The sequence below is a fragment of the Erigeron canadensis genome, chromosome 4 (genome assembly GCF_010389155.1).
Source record: "Erigeron canadensis isolate Cc75 chromosome 4, C_canadensis_v1, whole genome shotgun sequence".
NCBI classification, from domain to species: domain Eukaryota; kingdom Viridiplantae; phylum Streptophyta; class Magnoliopsida; order Asterales; family Asteraceae; genus Erigeron; species Erigeron canadensis.
The window spans coordinates 86702-103660 of NC_057764.1; the positions used below are offsets into that span (position 1 = coordinate 86702).

Sequence of the window (16959 nt, forward strand, 5' to 3'; positions counted from 1 at the left end):
ACATTGAAACTCCAAGCTCAAGTGTTGGAAAAGAGTTGGTTGTTGCTGCCAGTACTGATGTTGGTATGCAAGTTATTGAAGAATTTGAGGATGTTGGTGATAGGTTGTAGAAGGATAAGGGCAAGGCACTTGCAACTGATGAATCTGTCCAGCCGGCCACTGATATACCTTTATTAGAAACTGGAAATCTTGATCAGCTTCCTCCAGTGACTGAATCTGACAGCAAGAGATTGGCTAGAATTGGAAATGCAATAAATGAAAGGAAGAAACAAAAGAAGGCCACCTTGCTTGTCTCAAGGGTCCAACTGCAAGGATTAGGCATACTTGATGTTAATGATGCTAATCTGTTGGGCATCTCACTGTTAGGCATACTTGATATGTTATGAAGCAGGTATGGATGGTTGTAGTTTCACCCAAGTGTGGGGGGGACCCCTTGATTGTTGATTGTCTGATGACATGCATATGCTGGCAGTAAGTTCAGCGCCGCATTGTGTTTGGTATGTTTGATGTATTCGACTTTCGCACCTTCCATTTTGGCACAAATTGTTTATCCCGCTTTACGGGGTCGATAACTTGTTTCAACACGAAATGTGTCCTTATTCCGGTATGTGCTTTTATTTTTCGATTTCGCTTACCCCTATTTCCTTTTATGACCGAATATGGACATTGAGGTAAAATCAATGAAGTTCTTCAGCAAAGATATCATCCAGGTAAAATCAATGAAATCAAAGTTATAATCAAACTTGGAGGAAGGCAATTTGTGGTAACTATTCAATACTTCAAGGGACCACAACTCACAACTGAAAATCCAGATGTTCATCATTATGGACATTCTGAGCATGTTGAAATGTGATGTGACTAATTTATACCCATTACCTACATCATTATTAGCCATTTATTTATATGTTTTAAGTCTATTTTGTGTGCATTTGGCGCGTTTATGGTGTTTGTTAGTGGTTTCAGGCACTTAGCAGGTTACGTGGTCATTTGGCTCACATTTGGAAGACTATTGGCTAATACAATAATCCATGAAGTCGAGAGTTGATTTATGCAAAAGAAATGATGAAAGTGGCGAGTTGAAAGTTGAAAATGAAGTTATCGAAACCTTAGTGTTGACTGCGACGCAGTGGGCTATGTCACTGTACCACTGCGCCACAGTGGTTACCTATGCATGAACAAGTTTGAGGCAAAGATATTTGGCTGCGCAGCAGTGGTCGTAAACGAGGGCGACTGCGGCGCAGTGGTACGTTGGTCAACGGAGACGAGTCAAGAACTATGACTGCGCCGCAGTGGATGGCATGCACGAGCCCACTGCGTCGCAGTCGCCCATGTTGCATACGAAGGGAATTCCAGTGATATTTGGCTGTGCCGCAGTGGAGGCCTTCACATGACCACTGTGCCGCAGTGGGGGGGTTGGTCAACAAAAGTCAACGGCCGACTAAAAGCCTTATTTTTCAAGAGGTATAAATATAAACCCTAGGCATGAATTTCAAGGCATTCAAACTCTTTCTAGGAGCTGCTCTATCAGGATTCTTCCTTCTCCAATCAAGTGTTTCACTTAGGCGGACTCATTGAAGATATTACGGGCACCCATCTAGATCGTATCTACATTATTGTCTTGCAATTTATTTTCTTCAAACAATTGGTACTTCATGTTTCTTTTCCATTTCTTTGATTATTGTGAATTGATCATGAGTGGCTAACTGTTTAATCATCCACCTTGATGAAACTAGACGGATAATGTGATTGCTATATTTTTAATTCAAAAGGGTTTATTTAATTATCGTTGTTCTGTGATCTTGATGGTTTTAATTCTTTTCATTTAATTAAAATCGATATTGGTTGCATATGATTCTTCATTGGTGGTAGTAGTCGAATGTGTATGTGATTTTAAAACGGTTACTTGTCTATAAGTAATTATCACTAGTTCATGGTATGATAGTGAATATCATTTTAAGAAAAGATTAAATTTGTCAACGTGATTGATATCGGTTGGTGGTACCACGTTATTGTCACATGGGTTCAATTGATAATTTGATAAGTAGATAAAAACTGATTGTTAGGAGAATTGTCTTGGTCTTGGTGGTACCGGCTTGGGTAATTCAACTAGTAGTTAGGTGATTTGATAAATTATTCATGGATGGTGGTACCACGTGAATAGTTTAATCTTGTCACGACTACCTTTCAAACTCTTAAGAATTTGTTCCTCATCAAATGCAATCACATTTGAAGTCAAGGGAAGTCAAGGTGGATGACTTTTAATTATTTCGTCTGAATCTTTCTTTAATTTTATGCAATCAATTGGCAAATCAATTTGTTTAATTGTAAAAGGGAATTTCGAGCAACACCTGTTTTCCAAACCATTTAACAAGCAACTAATCATTTCACAGTCCCTGAGAACGAACTCAAACTTACCTCTTTGCTATATTACAAATGATCGGGTCCACTGCCCGTGAGTGCGTAGAAGTTAGTTCTTTGGTAGTTTTAGTTTACAAATATTAGAGCTCGATTTTGCACATCAAGTTTTTGGCGCCGCTGCCGGGGATTGTGTGCCTAATTAGTTGTTTATTTTATGGTTTGATCCTTCCTCACGCGTGAGGAAGTTAATTGCTTTATTAGTTAGACTTGTTTATTTGAATTATCACAAGTGCATTTGACGCGTGGTGTTAGTTGTGTTTTGCAGGATACTGAAATAGTTGATGATTTTGCGTTCTTCGGGGAGACCTCTTTTTAGTCCACTAAAAACTCCACCTAGACGTAGGATCAACTACACGGCACCACTAGATTGGGACGAAGAAGGCTTCTTTCTTGAGGAATTCTTTGACCTTGCACTTGTAAAAGAAGAGATGGCTGACAATCCGCCAATTGATCCGAATGATGTCAAGTATGGAGACCGAACCCGAAATATCCCTTCGACTCGTGGTTCCGCCGTTAGAACACCGGCGGTCGATCAGAACTTTAATTTGAAACCAAATCATTTAAAGAGCATCGAGGAACAAAAGTTTGATGGAAAGAAGAAGTGGGATCCATATAAGCACTTGGAGAGGTTTGAGAAGTTGGCACGGCTATACCAATATGGTCAAAACCAAATGAATGCCGTGAAACTTGAAACTTTTCCTATCACTCTTACCGGGGAAGCCGAGGATTGGTTTAATGATCTTCCCGAGAATTCAATTACAACTTGGGATCAACTCAAGGAAGCTTTTATCGGAGAGTTCTATTCGGTTGAGATCTTCTTCAGTTATCTATTTTGTAATTTTACTTATTGTCTTGTAACTTTTGTAATTTTATCATGTATATACAAGTTGTCAGATTGTAACCACAAGATAGATAACAGATTAAATCTAATAAACAAAAAAAAAAACAATCAAGGCATTTGATGATCTATAAAAATGCCTTGGAAACTTAGATTAGATTTAGTCATTCAAATCTTTCAAGTTCATACTTGTATAGTTACAAAAAAACTTGAACAAACTTGGCAATATTTCAGGACAAATAGGGGGAATTTGTTAGAACCAGTTTCGTCCAAACTGGCCAGTCTCTAGTTGCATCTTGAGACCAGAAGATTTGTCCAGAAATATATTGAAGTCCAGTTGCAACGTACAGTTAATGCAACTAAAGACTTCCTCCAGTTGAGATTTGATCAGAACTGAAGACATTCCAATTGACGTCGAAGACAATAAATGGAAGATAGAGAATGACAATGGCAGCGGAGCCCAGTTGGCATTCTACTCAGATTGAAACTGGAGAATATCAGTTTAAAGCCTTTACAATGCTTTACACTGTTTACGAGGAAGACCTTTTTGCTTTATGCAGCTTTATACAGACAATATCATTTGTCTATGATTAAAGTACAAAAGTGCATAAAGTAGGTTAGATAAAGTAATGTCTTGACTTACCTTATCAAGCATTTCAAAGGAACTCACTTAGTTTCCTTAAATGCTGTCAACCATATTTATACAACAAAGTTGGATTCCCAATGCCAACTTTGTCTATAAATAGAGGTCTTTGCACAACAAGAATATAACTTTGTATATTCAGACTTTTGCAATATTCTTGGTGTACTTGTGCAATATTCTCTCAATCGTAAAAAGGAACACTTCACAACTTTAAATGTTTCGATTGTTAAAGAGAATTTCCGAGTATAGATCATTTGTATTTCATAGGTTGTTAGGATATTTACATTTGTGTATTATCTTGGTTCCGCAACAACCTTGTATTTTATTTAGCATCAATAAATAAAATACATTTGAAAATTACAACTTGGTCTCACCATTTTACTTTGTTTTATTTACTTATTGCATTGTCTTTACTTTTGTCATCTGCTAAGTAATCTATTCAAGGACTTGGTATACAATCACTGTAACTGGTCGTCTCCAGTTCAGTGTTTATATTGCAAAGAACTCTCACCATTGACATAGAGGTGTCTTCAGTTAGTACCATCTCTTGAGTTAGGACTTACAATCTTCACGGGTAGGATGCCTAGACTTGAACCATAGGAATGGACTTTGACCTTAGGTGACTTGTGTTGTTCATATTTGAGAATTGAAGTAGTTAGTAAGCTTGATTTAAAATAAAATAGTTTATGATCATAATAGAGCCGACCTATTACCGGTCATAAACTATTAGGTTCTAAATTGAACTTACTAAATATGGAAATGATCAAATGTGACTGTTTTGGGTAATAGAGACTAAGTTATGAATTATGAGTTATATTTATAAGTTTCTTGAAATTTGTAGTATGGATTCATCTCAAGGCGAAGATGGATCAAGTCAAGATCGGAACAAAAGCATAGTGAATGAAGTATTTGTTGAACGGGAAGATATAACCCGTGATTTCATATGCGAACAAATAGGCAAGGCTTTAGAAAACTTCTCTCCGTTCATTGTCAAAAAATTGAACGAAACCTTGGAAGGAGCAATGAGTGATCACATTGCTAACAAGATAAAGGAGGAAGTAGCATTGTCGATGCAAGAAGAGTTTGATAAGCGTTTCCCTAAAGAAAAAGTACCGGAAACTCAATATCTTGAAAATCAACCGAAGCAAACGAATGAGAACCCTTATGATCTTAAGAACTTCACTATTGCTAAACCTCCCAAATACAATGGGGACCCTGATCCTATTGTGAGCACCAAGTGGGTATATGAAATTGAAGGGGCTTTCCGCATCACAAAGACTCCACCCGAAGACAAGACTTTGTAAGGGTCGAGTATGCTAAGGGATAAGGCTAAATTGTGGTGGGATAGCCAAATTGTGACAAAAGGAGAAGATGCGATGGTGAAGATGGATTGGGCGGATTTTAAAGCGGCTTTCTTCAAGGAATTTCGATCCGAGTTCGATGTGACTAAGCTTAGAAGTGAGTTCATGAATGATTCTCAAGGTTCGTTGAATGTGAATGAATTCCGTGTGCGGTTTCTCGATAAAGCACAGTTTTGTCCCGAGTATTTGAAAGATGATAAGTTGTTGAAAGAACATTTCTACCGGAAACTCCGCAAGAACATTAGAGAAAAGATCACTCTTCTTCAAGTTGAATCTTTCAATCAATTGGTTGATGTGAAAAGATGGCATGAGGTAGAATAGGGCATGCCGGATGAAGACTCCTCAAAGAGGAAGGTGGAGCAAAGTGATTCACCAAACAAAAATTTCCGACCAAGTGGAAGCTCGGGGAGTAACTCTTCTAGGAGAATTGCTCCTACATGTAATAATTGTGGAAAACATCATTATGGGGTTTGTCGTTTACCTCCTAAGAAGGGATGCTTTAATTATGGCCAACCGGGTCACATTAGTCGTGATTGTAAATTTGCTCTGAGAAAGCCTACCGTGTGCTTTAATTGTTTCAATGAAGGGCATATGAAGAGTGCTTGTCCAGTGTTGTCGGAGGAGGAGAGACAAGATGAAACAAGAAAGGAAAATGAAAGAAAGTTGGCGAAACAAGTGGGGACTCCTAGGGGAAGATCATTTCAAATCTCGGTGATGGAAACAAAAGAATCAACCGATGTTGTGTCAGGTACCTTCCTAGTTCATGACACTCCCGCTAAAATTTTATTTGATTCCGGAGCAAATCGTTCCTTTGTAGCTACTCGATTTACTAAAAATATTCCCTTACAATTATCATTGCTTAAACCTCCGTTGTTAGTGGAAGTGGCGGGTGATCAAACCTATGTGATTAAAAATGTGTACATAGATTGTAGCCTAACCATAAATTTCGAAAATTTTAAAGCTAACCTTATTCCTATGGGTTTGGGTGAATTTGATGTGATTTTTGCCATGGATTGGCTTGGTCGTCATAAGGCGAGTATTTATTGTACCGATAAGAGTGTTCGTCTCAAGACTCCTAATGGCAAAGATTTAGTGATTTATGGCAAAAGAAATCAAGACTCTTTACCTCTGTGTACTTATGCTCGAGCTCGCCGACTTATCTTTCACGGATGCAAGGCTTTTCTTGCTCATGTTCTTGATTCCGATAAGGAATCTAAATCGATATCCGAAATTCCTATTGTTAATGAATTTGTCGATGTTTAATCTGATGACTTACCTGGTCTTCCTCCTGATAGACAAATAGATTTCAAGATTGACCTTACTTCGGATGCTACACCTGTTGCAAAAACTCCATATCGTCTTGCTCCAACTGAAATGCGAGAAATGATGGAACAACTCCAAGAACTTCTTAATAAAGGCTTTATACGCCCAAGTAGTTCCCCTTGGGGTGCTCCCGTTTTGTTCGTTAAAAAGAAAGATGGTAGTTTGCGGATGTGCATTGATTATCGTGAGCTTAATAAAATCACCATCAAGAATAAGTATCATTTGCCTCGTATTGACGATCTTTTTGATCAACTTCAAGGAGCATCGTATTTTTCAAAAATTGATCTTCGTTCGGGTTACCACCAACTTAAAATTTGTAAAGAAGACTTTCCTAAAACCGCATTCAGGACCCGTTATGGTCATTACGAATTCTTAGTCATGCCTTTTGGTTTGACAAATGCTCCTGCGGCTTTTATAGATCTTATGAATCGGGTTTGTCGTCCTTTCCTTGATAAATCCGTTATTGTCTTCATTGATGATATTTTGATTTATTCAAAGTGTGTATCCGATCATGAAAAGCATCTTCGCAAAATTCTTGAAACACTTCGTCAAGAGAAGTTGTATGCCAAATTTTCTAAATGTGAGTTGTGGTTACGTGAAGTTCAATTCCTTGGACATGTTGTCAATAGGGATGGAATTAAAGTTGATCCTGCGAAAATTAGTGTAATCATGAAGTGGGAATCTCCTAAATCCCCGACAGAAATTCGTAGTTTTCTTGGCTTGGTGGGTTATTACCGCCGTTTTATTCAAGACTTTTCTAAGATTGCCTCGCCTCTTACTAAATTGACTCGAAAGAACGAGAAGTTTGAATGGAAGAATAAACAAGAAAATGCATTCCAAACTCTAAAAAAGAAGTTGAGTCAAGCGCCCGTTCTTACCCTACTGGATGGTGTTGAAGACTTCTCGGTATATTGTGATGCCTCGTTTAATGGTCTTGGTTATGTCCTTATGCAAAAGGGGCGAGTCATTGCTTATGCATCAAGACAATTAAAACTTCATGAGAAGTCTTATCCTGTTCATGATTTGGAACTTGTTGCGATTGTTTTTGCTTTGAAAATTTGGCGTCATTATCTTTATAGTGTTAAATTTACCATTTATTCCGATCATAAAAGTCTTAAATATTTCTTCGAACAACGTGATCTTAATAATCGTCAACGAAGGTGGTTAGATTTGTTGAAAGACTATGATTGTGAAATTTTGTATCATCCCGGAAAAGCCAATGTTGTGGCCGACGCTTTAAGTCGAAAAACCTCTCATTACTCTATTCGTGTTTCACCCTTGTGGGTAATGATTACCAATGATTTCATGGAGCGCATAAAGGAAGCTAAAAAAGAAGCTTTGCAACGTGACTCTAAACAGGAGAGAATTAAGGGTCAAGTGAAAATTTTCTCTAAAGACTCTCGTGGTCTTACGGTTCGTTATGGACGAATTTGGATCCCATTTTCATGTACTTTGAAAGAAGTTCTCCTTGATGAAGCATATACATCCAAATACTTTATTCATCCCGGCGCGGTGAAAATGTATCACGATTTAAAAGTTGACTATTGGTGGCCGGGTATGAAGCGTAATATAGTTAAGTATGTGGAAAAATGTTTGACTTATTTACAAGTTAAGACGGAGCATCAAAAGCCGTATGTTAATTATAAATTAATGTTGTTGAATTGTAATTATCCAAGTATGGAAGGGGTGTTAGTGAAAATTAGCTAGTAGTATATATACCCCTTCCATCTCCTTTGTAAATCTTCCTTTTTCCCCCATTTTTCTATACATATGCATATTGTTATATCTATTTAATCTACCTTTTACACCTTATTTCCCACACAAATCGTAGAGAAAAACATATTAAGAACATAAATTTAAAGATTACACCGTATGGAAAGCTTCAACCGCTTGAAATTCCACAATGGAAGTGGGAACACTTGACTATGGATTTTATTACTAAACTTTCTAAAACACCCAAGAAACAATTCGACACTATGATATGTTGGTGTATTATCCGTCTTTACATATGACTTGGATCACGGGGACGTGATCCGTTTTGAATGGGGGAGAATTGTAACACCCCAATATTTTAAGGTAACAAGAAATTAACCCTTATCATAATTTTGAGATTAAATTAAATTTCTAGTATTTTGTTTTGAGATAAGGGGTTAATTTAGTTTAAACTTTAGTGACTAGCGGGTATAACATCCATTAAAATTGAAATAAAACGTGGCTTATGGATAGATAGTCCAGCCACTTGATTGAATGACTCATACTATCACCTACATATTTCCTTCCAATTTCTTCCATTAAACTTTCTTAAATCTTCTAATCTTGTAAAATAAAAATAAAATTTGGATATTTCTTAAATTGAGTCGAGTCGTTTCAGTTTTCTTCTATTTTTTTTTTTTTTTGATTTTCGGATTCAACATTTCACACACAGTTGAAAGTTCAAGAATAATGGAGAAAAATGATTAAGGGAGTTAGGTTGGGAGTTTTATCAAGTTTACAAAAATTGTAACCTAGGTCCCCATATATTTGTTTAATTACATCTTTTACCCAATCCATATTCTAGGTCGGGGTCTCAACTCATAAAGAAGTGGACATTGAGCTTACCAGTGAAAGAGACAACCCTTTACGCCCAACCGATATATTGTTTTACTCATGGGATGGAGGACTTGATATATGCATCGATTTGACAGGGTCATCGCCCTTGACGTAAACCGGTATAGTTAACTTTGCGTCGGGTCGTGCAGTGATTAAGGTTGCACAACGTAAACGATATAAGTATAAGGCTAAGTGTGTAGGTATTGGATATGGTTTTATCCCCTTCTTTTTTTCTTCCTTTGGAGAACTTGAAAAGGATGCGGTGACTCTGCTCAAGCGAATCCGAAAGTTCTTAGTGCCTCAAGACATCGGAGCGCGTGCTGCTGCACATATATATGATATGATTAGTTTTGCTATAGACAGAGAAGTGGGAGCCCAGTATCTCGGGTTCCCACTAATTTCTTGTAAATCTTATTAATATCTGATATCTAAGTGATATTATAGTAATAAAAAATTTAAAATATAAAGAATTTGATGAAGATATTAATAACGATAATAATAAAAAAATAATAATAATAAATATTAATTTAGGTTCTGTGCACATATCCCACTCTTCATTCTTCAAGCATTTCCAAAAAAAATGTATTTTTCTCAATAAACCCTTCCTTCCCAACCGACGTCGCTCCCTCTTATTATTTGAATCGAATTAGAATCATCATCGATAAGGTTAGTTTGTTTATGCTATTTCTATTTTATGATATTTTAATTTTGTAATTTAATATTTTGTGCTTTTCATATTGATTGAAGAATGTTCTATATAGAAATTGTTTAATAATGAAACCACCATCGTTCTTACTTACCTTCCTCTTAGTTATGAATGTCTAAGACTTTTTTGTTTAATTATTTTTTTTTTTATATAAATAAATTCCAGTAATCTTCCCCGTGGTTGGGTGTTGGTTTATACTAATCCGAGTTCTGTATTATTTTTCATACAATTGTAATCCACTTTTAGTTCTAACTAATCGATTTATATGTGTTATTCCATTATTCGGATAAATTTTATTATTTACTATTATTATTTGTAGCTATAGGCAGGGACAGAGTTAGGGCGGCAGTGTGGGCAGGTGCCCCCTTCAATTTTGGTACAACATAATTTTTTAAAAATTGAGTAATATATTTGTAATTTTGTCTCTCTAAAAGAATATATAAAAAATACATACAAATGTTACATTCGTTGTCAAAAGTATATTCTTTGCAAGTCACTGGTCTTCGAATCATTAGTTTTGAGATAGATCTCTCAATTGTGAGAGTAAAAATCTTGACTTGTTTTGATTTTTAACTGAAAGAATAAAAAAGTTGAAGAAAAAGGTTTCTTTGTTTAGTAAGTGTGTAAGTGTATAGTAAATTAATAGTGTATCTATATGTGAAAAATTTAATTTCTTTTTAATTATCATTATATATTTATCACAAATAAGTAGTAATAATAATCATAATAATTGTGTAGGAAAGATTTATACAAGCTAATTCTTTCATAAATAATATATATTTCGAGTTTCTTGCATTAATTAATGTATATGAGATGAGCTGGTAACATCAATTGAAACATTTATTAGTCAACTCGAGTTATGATTGACTACATTATCATTGATAAACTTTGTCTGACACGTGTTGTTTATATTTATAAAAAACTAGTAATTTTAAATATGGGTGTTACAACTAGTGTCGGTAACAACTTGTAAGTATGACAAGCGACTTTTAAATTTGCCCATTTGTAAAAAAATTTTTTATCGTTGTCCCTAGGACCTAGGTTGATATATTTTAGACTTCTGATGATTATCACACTTCAAATGTACTTATTTAAAAGTGTTTGGGTTGATTAGCTAGTACTAGTCACATGCCCGCGCGATACGGCGGTATGGTGGTGGCGGCGATGGGTGATGGTGGCGGGTTGGTTATTAATGTAAAAATATTTGATGTGAAAGAAGATGATCTAGTTATCTTAAGGGTTGAGGGATGTATGTTTAAATAATAATTCATTAAAGGTATTATTGGTATATTAAGTGGAAATATTCAAATTATTAAATAAAGGAGAGAAATAGTTTAGGTAAATCAAGTTCTTTTATTAAAAATGGGATGAAGTCAAATGCTTTATAAGGTAGTATAGAAATAGATATAGATAAATAATTAATAACAAGGGGTATTTCATTACATTTTCCCAAGATGAACTCAAGTAGCAAGAGTAAGAAGGAGAAGCTGATGTGTGTCCTTGCTATTCCTGCAATCAGCAGCACGTCCAATGTCACACAAACAAGGAAGAAATTACTTAACCCCCAACCGGTAATAATCCTTCTACATTTTTTTTTATTTTACATTATATATGGTACAAATTGACAAAGGGCAATTAATTTCCTTTTTTATTTAGATCAATGAATGGTGAGTTGGTGACTTTAATTCATGATGATAACATGAGCCAGTAATCAGTTTGAAACAAATAAGGAACCGGTGTTTATCACACTTTAAAGTCCTTAAACTGTCTAGGTTGATTAGTTAATATATGTAAATATAAATAACAAGAGGTATTTTCATTTCGTTTTGCAAAGATGGACCTAAGTAACAAGTGTAAGAAGGAGAAGGCGATGTATGTCCTCGCTCTTTCTGCAATTAGCAGCACGTGCCATGTCACACAAACAAGGAACAAATCACTCAATTTCGAGCAGGTAATGATCTTTCTACCTATTTTTTTATTTAATAAGGCAATTAAATTCCCTTTTTTTAATCAATACAGGCTGACTTATAATTCACGAGGATAACATTAGTCATCAATCACTTTGAAACAAATAAGGAACCGATTTTATCACACTTCAAATGTAAACTTATTTAAAATTGTTCTGGTTAATATAAATATAAATTAACAAGAGGTATTCTTATTTCAATTTTCCAAGATGAACTTAAGCAGCAAGTGTAAGAAGGAGAAGCTGATGTATGTCCTCGCTCTTCCTGCAATCAGCAGCACGTGTCATGTCACACAAACAAGGAACAAATCACTCAATCCACCGCAGGTATTATACTTACATTGTTTTATTATACATCATAAACCACACAAATATACAAAAGGGCAATTACATTCATGTTTTATCAATATAAGGTGACTCTAATTTTATAACTCGAGCCCCAATTAATTTGAAACAAATAAGGGGAAACTGGTGTGCCGGTGTGGTGCTTTATGGTGGTGATGATTTTTTTTCCTTAACTGTTTCAAATTGAATAGTGACCCTTTTTATTGTGGCGAAATTAAGGAGGAAAAAATTATTAATTTACTATTTTAGGCATTTACCCTTATTTATAGTTACCATACTACTTATTTTAATGGATTAAATCGTTCGATATTTGTGATTCTTCTAGTTTGTACACATATCTTAATGGTTTCATATTGTTCTTGTCTATTACCTCATGTATGTAATCTTTTTGTTTTTGTGACAAAATCAGAAGAACAATATTGGAGTGCATAAAAAGGACATGATCAAAACCAGCAAACCACAAAGCACAACAAACGAGGTTGGGGTAAATAATGTGGATGCCAAAAGCAAAACCAAAATCGAAAATAGAAAACGTGGTTTAGAGACAATGATTTCTCATAACAATGACAACCAGGACTCCCATCCTACTAACAAACATAAGAAGAAAAAGAAAGTTATACTTGATGCCATAAACAATGGTCATAGGGGAGAAAATCATGAATTTTGTAAAGGCGATGATGAAGGTAACGTTGTTAAGGGTAACAAGACAAACAATCTAGACTCAGAGGCCATGTCTAAACATGATAACCCGTTTGCTGAGTTCGAATTTAAAGGGACAAGAAAATCAACAATGCACCAAAATTCAGAAAATCAAAAGCAACTTAAGAAGTTTGTTCCCGAAAAAACCTACCTAACTGCTTCCCAAAGGCGAGATGAGGCTTACAAAAAGAAGACTCCAGACATCACATGGAAACCTCCGCGATCCGATTATAATCTCATTCAGGAAGATCATATCCATGATCCTTGGAGGGTTATGGCTTTATGCATACTTCTAAATAAAACACAGGGTTTGCAGGTTTGTTCTCTTGAGCAAGCTTCTCTTCGTTTTTTTCTTTACGTTACACATATACTTTGTTACTGCTTTTGATAATGCATTGACAATGGCATTTAAGTCCTTGTCATGCATAGGTTATCGAAGTTCAAATCTACGCATGATCTTAGTTGCTTGAATTTTTTTTTTTTTTGTTTAGTTAACATTTTGCTTTTATTGGTCCGTTCTTGTGCTATAGAAACTCACCACTCAATGTGGTTTTCTTGTTCAGTGAGTGATACAAAATATTGAATACTTTTATAGTTTTATGTTGGCTCATTACTTCTGTAATAACGTTTCCCTAGCTAATTATCAGATTTAACTTTGTGCTTCATCACATATGTAGCTTGTAGTAGGTCAAACTTTTTTCCCAAGAAAATACTGCATTTGGCTGTTTTTAATCTTGCTAGGTATAATAACATTAATATTCCATGTTTTTGCAAACTTAAGCAGGTTTCACTACAGTGATTTTTTAAATAGGGTTTTGTTTTTTATAATTTTTGTTTGGCTGCGTCTATCTATTGATGTGATCTTACCTTTTAGTAGGTAGTTGCACAGGTAACCAGCTTTTCACGTTAGTAACAAGTTAATATTTTGTTAGTACTTGTAAAAGAGAAAATTAAGTCAACACTTTGTAAGAAGACGCAAACAAGGGCAGATTTCCAAAGCCGTTTAAATTTCACAAGTAATTGAAGGGACCTTAATGATTTTAACTTGTTAATGGTTCAGGTTAAAAGAGCGATATCAGATTTTTTTAGTCTATGCCCAGATGCAAAGACTGCTGCACAGGTTCCAGAAAAGATGATTAGAAAGGTTATAACACCACTTGGATTACAGAAAATAAGGGCGAGGACGGTTAGCATATATTCTAAACAATATATAGAAGATAACTGGACACATGTTACTCAACTCTTTGGCATTGGCAAGTAAGTTAATCCTTCAATTCAGTCCCTCTTTTTTTCCTCTCTCATACTTTTTATTTCGTCTATATTTATGATTTTGATAATTGTGAATGGGATGTATTTGCAGGTATGCAGCAGACGCATATGCAATATTTGTTACAGGGCACTGGAATCGTGTAAGACCCAAAGATCATATGCTTGTAAAGTATTGGAATTTTCTTCGTGGTAAAAGGAATTTATTGCACTCACCTTCTTAGCATATAAGATACCGAGTCTAATTGCTGTCATTCAAGTACTCTTCGCTATTATGTGTTAGATTTTGGGAAGTGTAGAATGTTAAGTTTTGGCCTAAATGGTATAGTCAAAGACTAATCTTATGTTTTCATCTCAAAATTAATTATTAATTTATCATATAATGTGCTTTTGTTATTTGATGATGGATATAGTTACATAAGATTTAGAGGGAAGTGTATAAGACGGTAGGCACACACCACCTAAATTCTTATACTAATGTTGCCGAGCCTAAACAAATAATACGTTAATTTCTGGGGCCCTCTTGGTACTGGTGAGTCTCCATTGGCTCAGACATCTTTAATTTCTGGGGCCCCTCCTGGTTACACTTCCATTATTCTTAGCTAGGCGTGCTATAGATGAGCCCGACAATGTTTTGACCCAGGGTTAAAGGTTTACTCCATAATCTATTCAAGTGATCAACCAAGGAATTGAATATCTATGACATATGCTTGTGTTGCACTTGAGTAATGCCTTGGAAACCTCAGCCATTTCTTCTTCTTGCTCTTAGATGTACAGTTCGATCCAATCAGATTTTGATTTAGACTCAGGTTGGGTTATCTTAGGTATCACAATGGATGATGCGAAAGAAGCGTTTATGACAAAGAAGGGCAGCAATACTTTTATTAGCACACGTACAATATAAGTTGATGGGAGGAAAAAGTATGTGGATGTAGGTGCATCTATATATCCTAGCCATATGCTCGCGTGATGTGGAGGTACAGTAGGGGCGGAAAAGATCTTTAAAATAATGAATTAAAAAGATGATATTTTAAGGTTATCTAACAACTTAGTAAAAAAAAAAATAGAGTGCTTTATAATGTTATATATGTATACTAGGTTTTTTTACCCACACGATGTGTGGATGTTGAATTTATTTTTCAAAACTTTTAACATTGACAATCAATAAAATGTGATCTAGTTATTGTAATTTTATTGTGTTGTTTATTTTGCTAGCTATGTAAATAGAAATTTAGAAAAAAATAGAATTTAACTGTTACAGTTTACAAAGTTAAAAAATAAAATAATTGACTTTAAAAAAATCACATTTATTACTCACAAAAATGAATATATCTAGTTCTTTTGTATAATGATGTTTTAAAAAATTATTATTCACCAAAAATTTGCAACCTCTATGTCTAGTTAACGAAAATCTAACAAAAATAAAATACACAAAAAACCATCGATTTCAAGGAACAACTTAATAGTATTTCAATGGTCTAAAAAACATCAAAAAAAAACATCCAGCTTGAAATCTGTTTATATAAACAACTAATTCATATTAATATAGTAAACTAATTTGCATGAAAATATAAAACCTAAAAACCATAACTACATTAACTTTATATATATTTCCTATAAATTTAAGGTTTTTTTGAATGTTTAATTAGTTTCTTTATTTATATATCCTCTATATCTATATAGTAATTAAAAATATCTAAATCATTCAAATTAAAGAATATGGAGTATATTAACAAATCAAATGAATTTCATAGTTTAATTTTCTAAACTTTGTCGTAAGGTAGAATCATTTATAAAAAAGATATAATGTTTTTGTAATGATTTTAAATTTATTTCACTTTTTTTTCTATATTTAATTCCAATATAAAGATTAATATTGTAGAGAAAAATATGAAGATGACACATAGGATTAATTCTATATTTTAAAGACTCCACCTTATTCTCATTTTTAACACACAAACATTCTATCACATACCATTTCATTCATCAAACACCATCAAAATCATGTCTAATTCATCATCAAGTGACGATTTCAAATTTCTAAACTCAACCGTTACGCAAATAAACACCCTATTTAATCCAAAGATCGCAAGCGCAATTTTTGATGTTTGTAACGAAGACGAAGCAGACGATGTCGAGTCAAGTTCACGTGTACCTCGAAACAGGAGGGTTTTATCACGAGATCATGCCGGAGCTGCGATGTGTTTATGGAATCATTTATAAGTGTTATAATGTTAGTTTAATAAGTGTTGTAATGTTTTATTTAATAATAAAAGTATTTATTTGAATGGTGTTTTGTTAATTAAATAAATATAAAAGAAATGATGATGTGGCGAAGAAGTCCTGAAGAAGCTGTCTTATAGGCAGAGAGAGTCCTGGAGGGAGTTCTGCTGACGTGGCAGTCAGGACTCTCCAGGACTTCAGTCCTTATAAGAAGAGGCCTTATATAGTTTGCATAATACGTTTGAATATTTACAAGTATGATTTTCCAAAATTAAATAAAAGCGTAAAACAAATGAAATCGATAAAGAAATAATCATATATTGATGCGATGAATATCGTAATCCTACAAACACACATATTAAAGACAAAGAATCCGATCCAAGCTAGCTAGGAGGTTTAAACATAACGGTTTGAGTTGAAATTATTATTCAACTAATATAACTAGGAAGTAAATAACATCGCCGGAAATAGTACTATATAGTACCAATAAAATTGATCGATCACTTATTTAGCATCGAACTGGTGATGAAGCTTCCTGCAGCCTTCTTATAATCACATGCCTCCAAGTCGCTTAGTTTTCCA

General features: G+C 34.6%; 1 protein-coding gene across 2 annotated transcripts; it reads left to right on the top strand.

Moving 5' to 3' along the window:
* Positions 1-9714: 9714 nt before the first annotated feature.
* On the top strand, positions 9715-14498 carry LOC122595637 (methyl-CpG-binding domain protein 4-like). 2 transcript variants are annotated; one of them, XM_043768044.1, is made up of 7 exons: positions 9715-9838; positions 11333-11449; positions 11713-11829; positions 12055-12171; positions 12602-13204; positions 13949-14145; positions 14249-14498. In XM_043768044.1, exons 2-7 carry the CDS (start codon positions 11333-11335, stop codon positions 14376-14378), a joined length of 1281 nt encoding a protein of 426 aa, XP_043623979.1. In that variant the 5' UTR covers positions 9715-9838; the 3' UTR covers positions 14379-14498. The 2 variants fall into 2 exon arrangements, with proteins under 2 accessions (XP_043623979.1, XP_043623978.1); XM_043768043.1 differs by having other exon boundaries at positions 9716-9838; positions 12599-13204.
* Positions 14499-16959: the final 2461 nt, after the last annotated feature.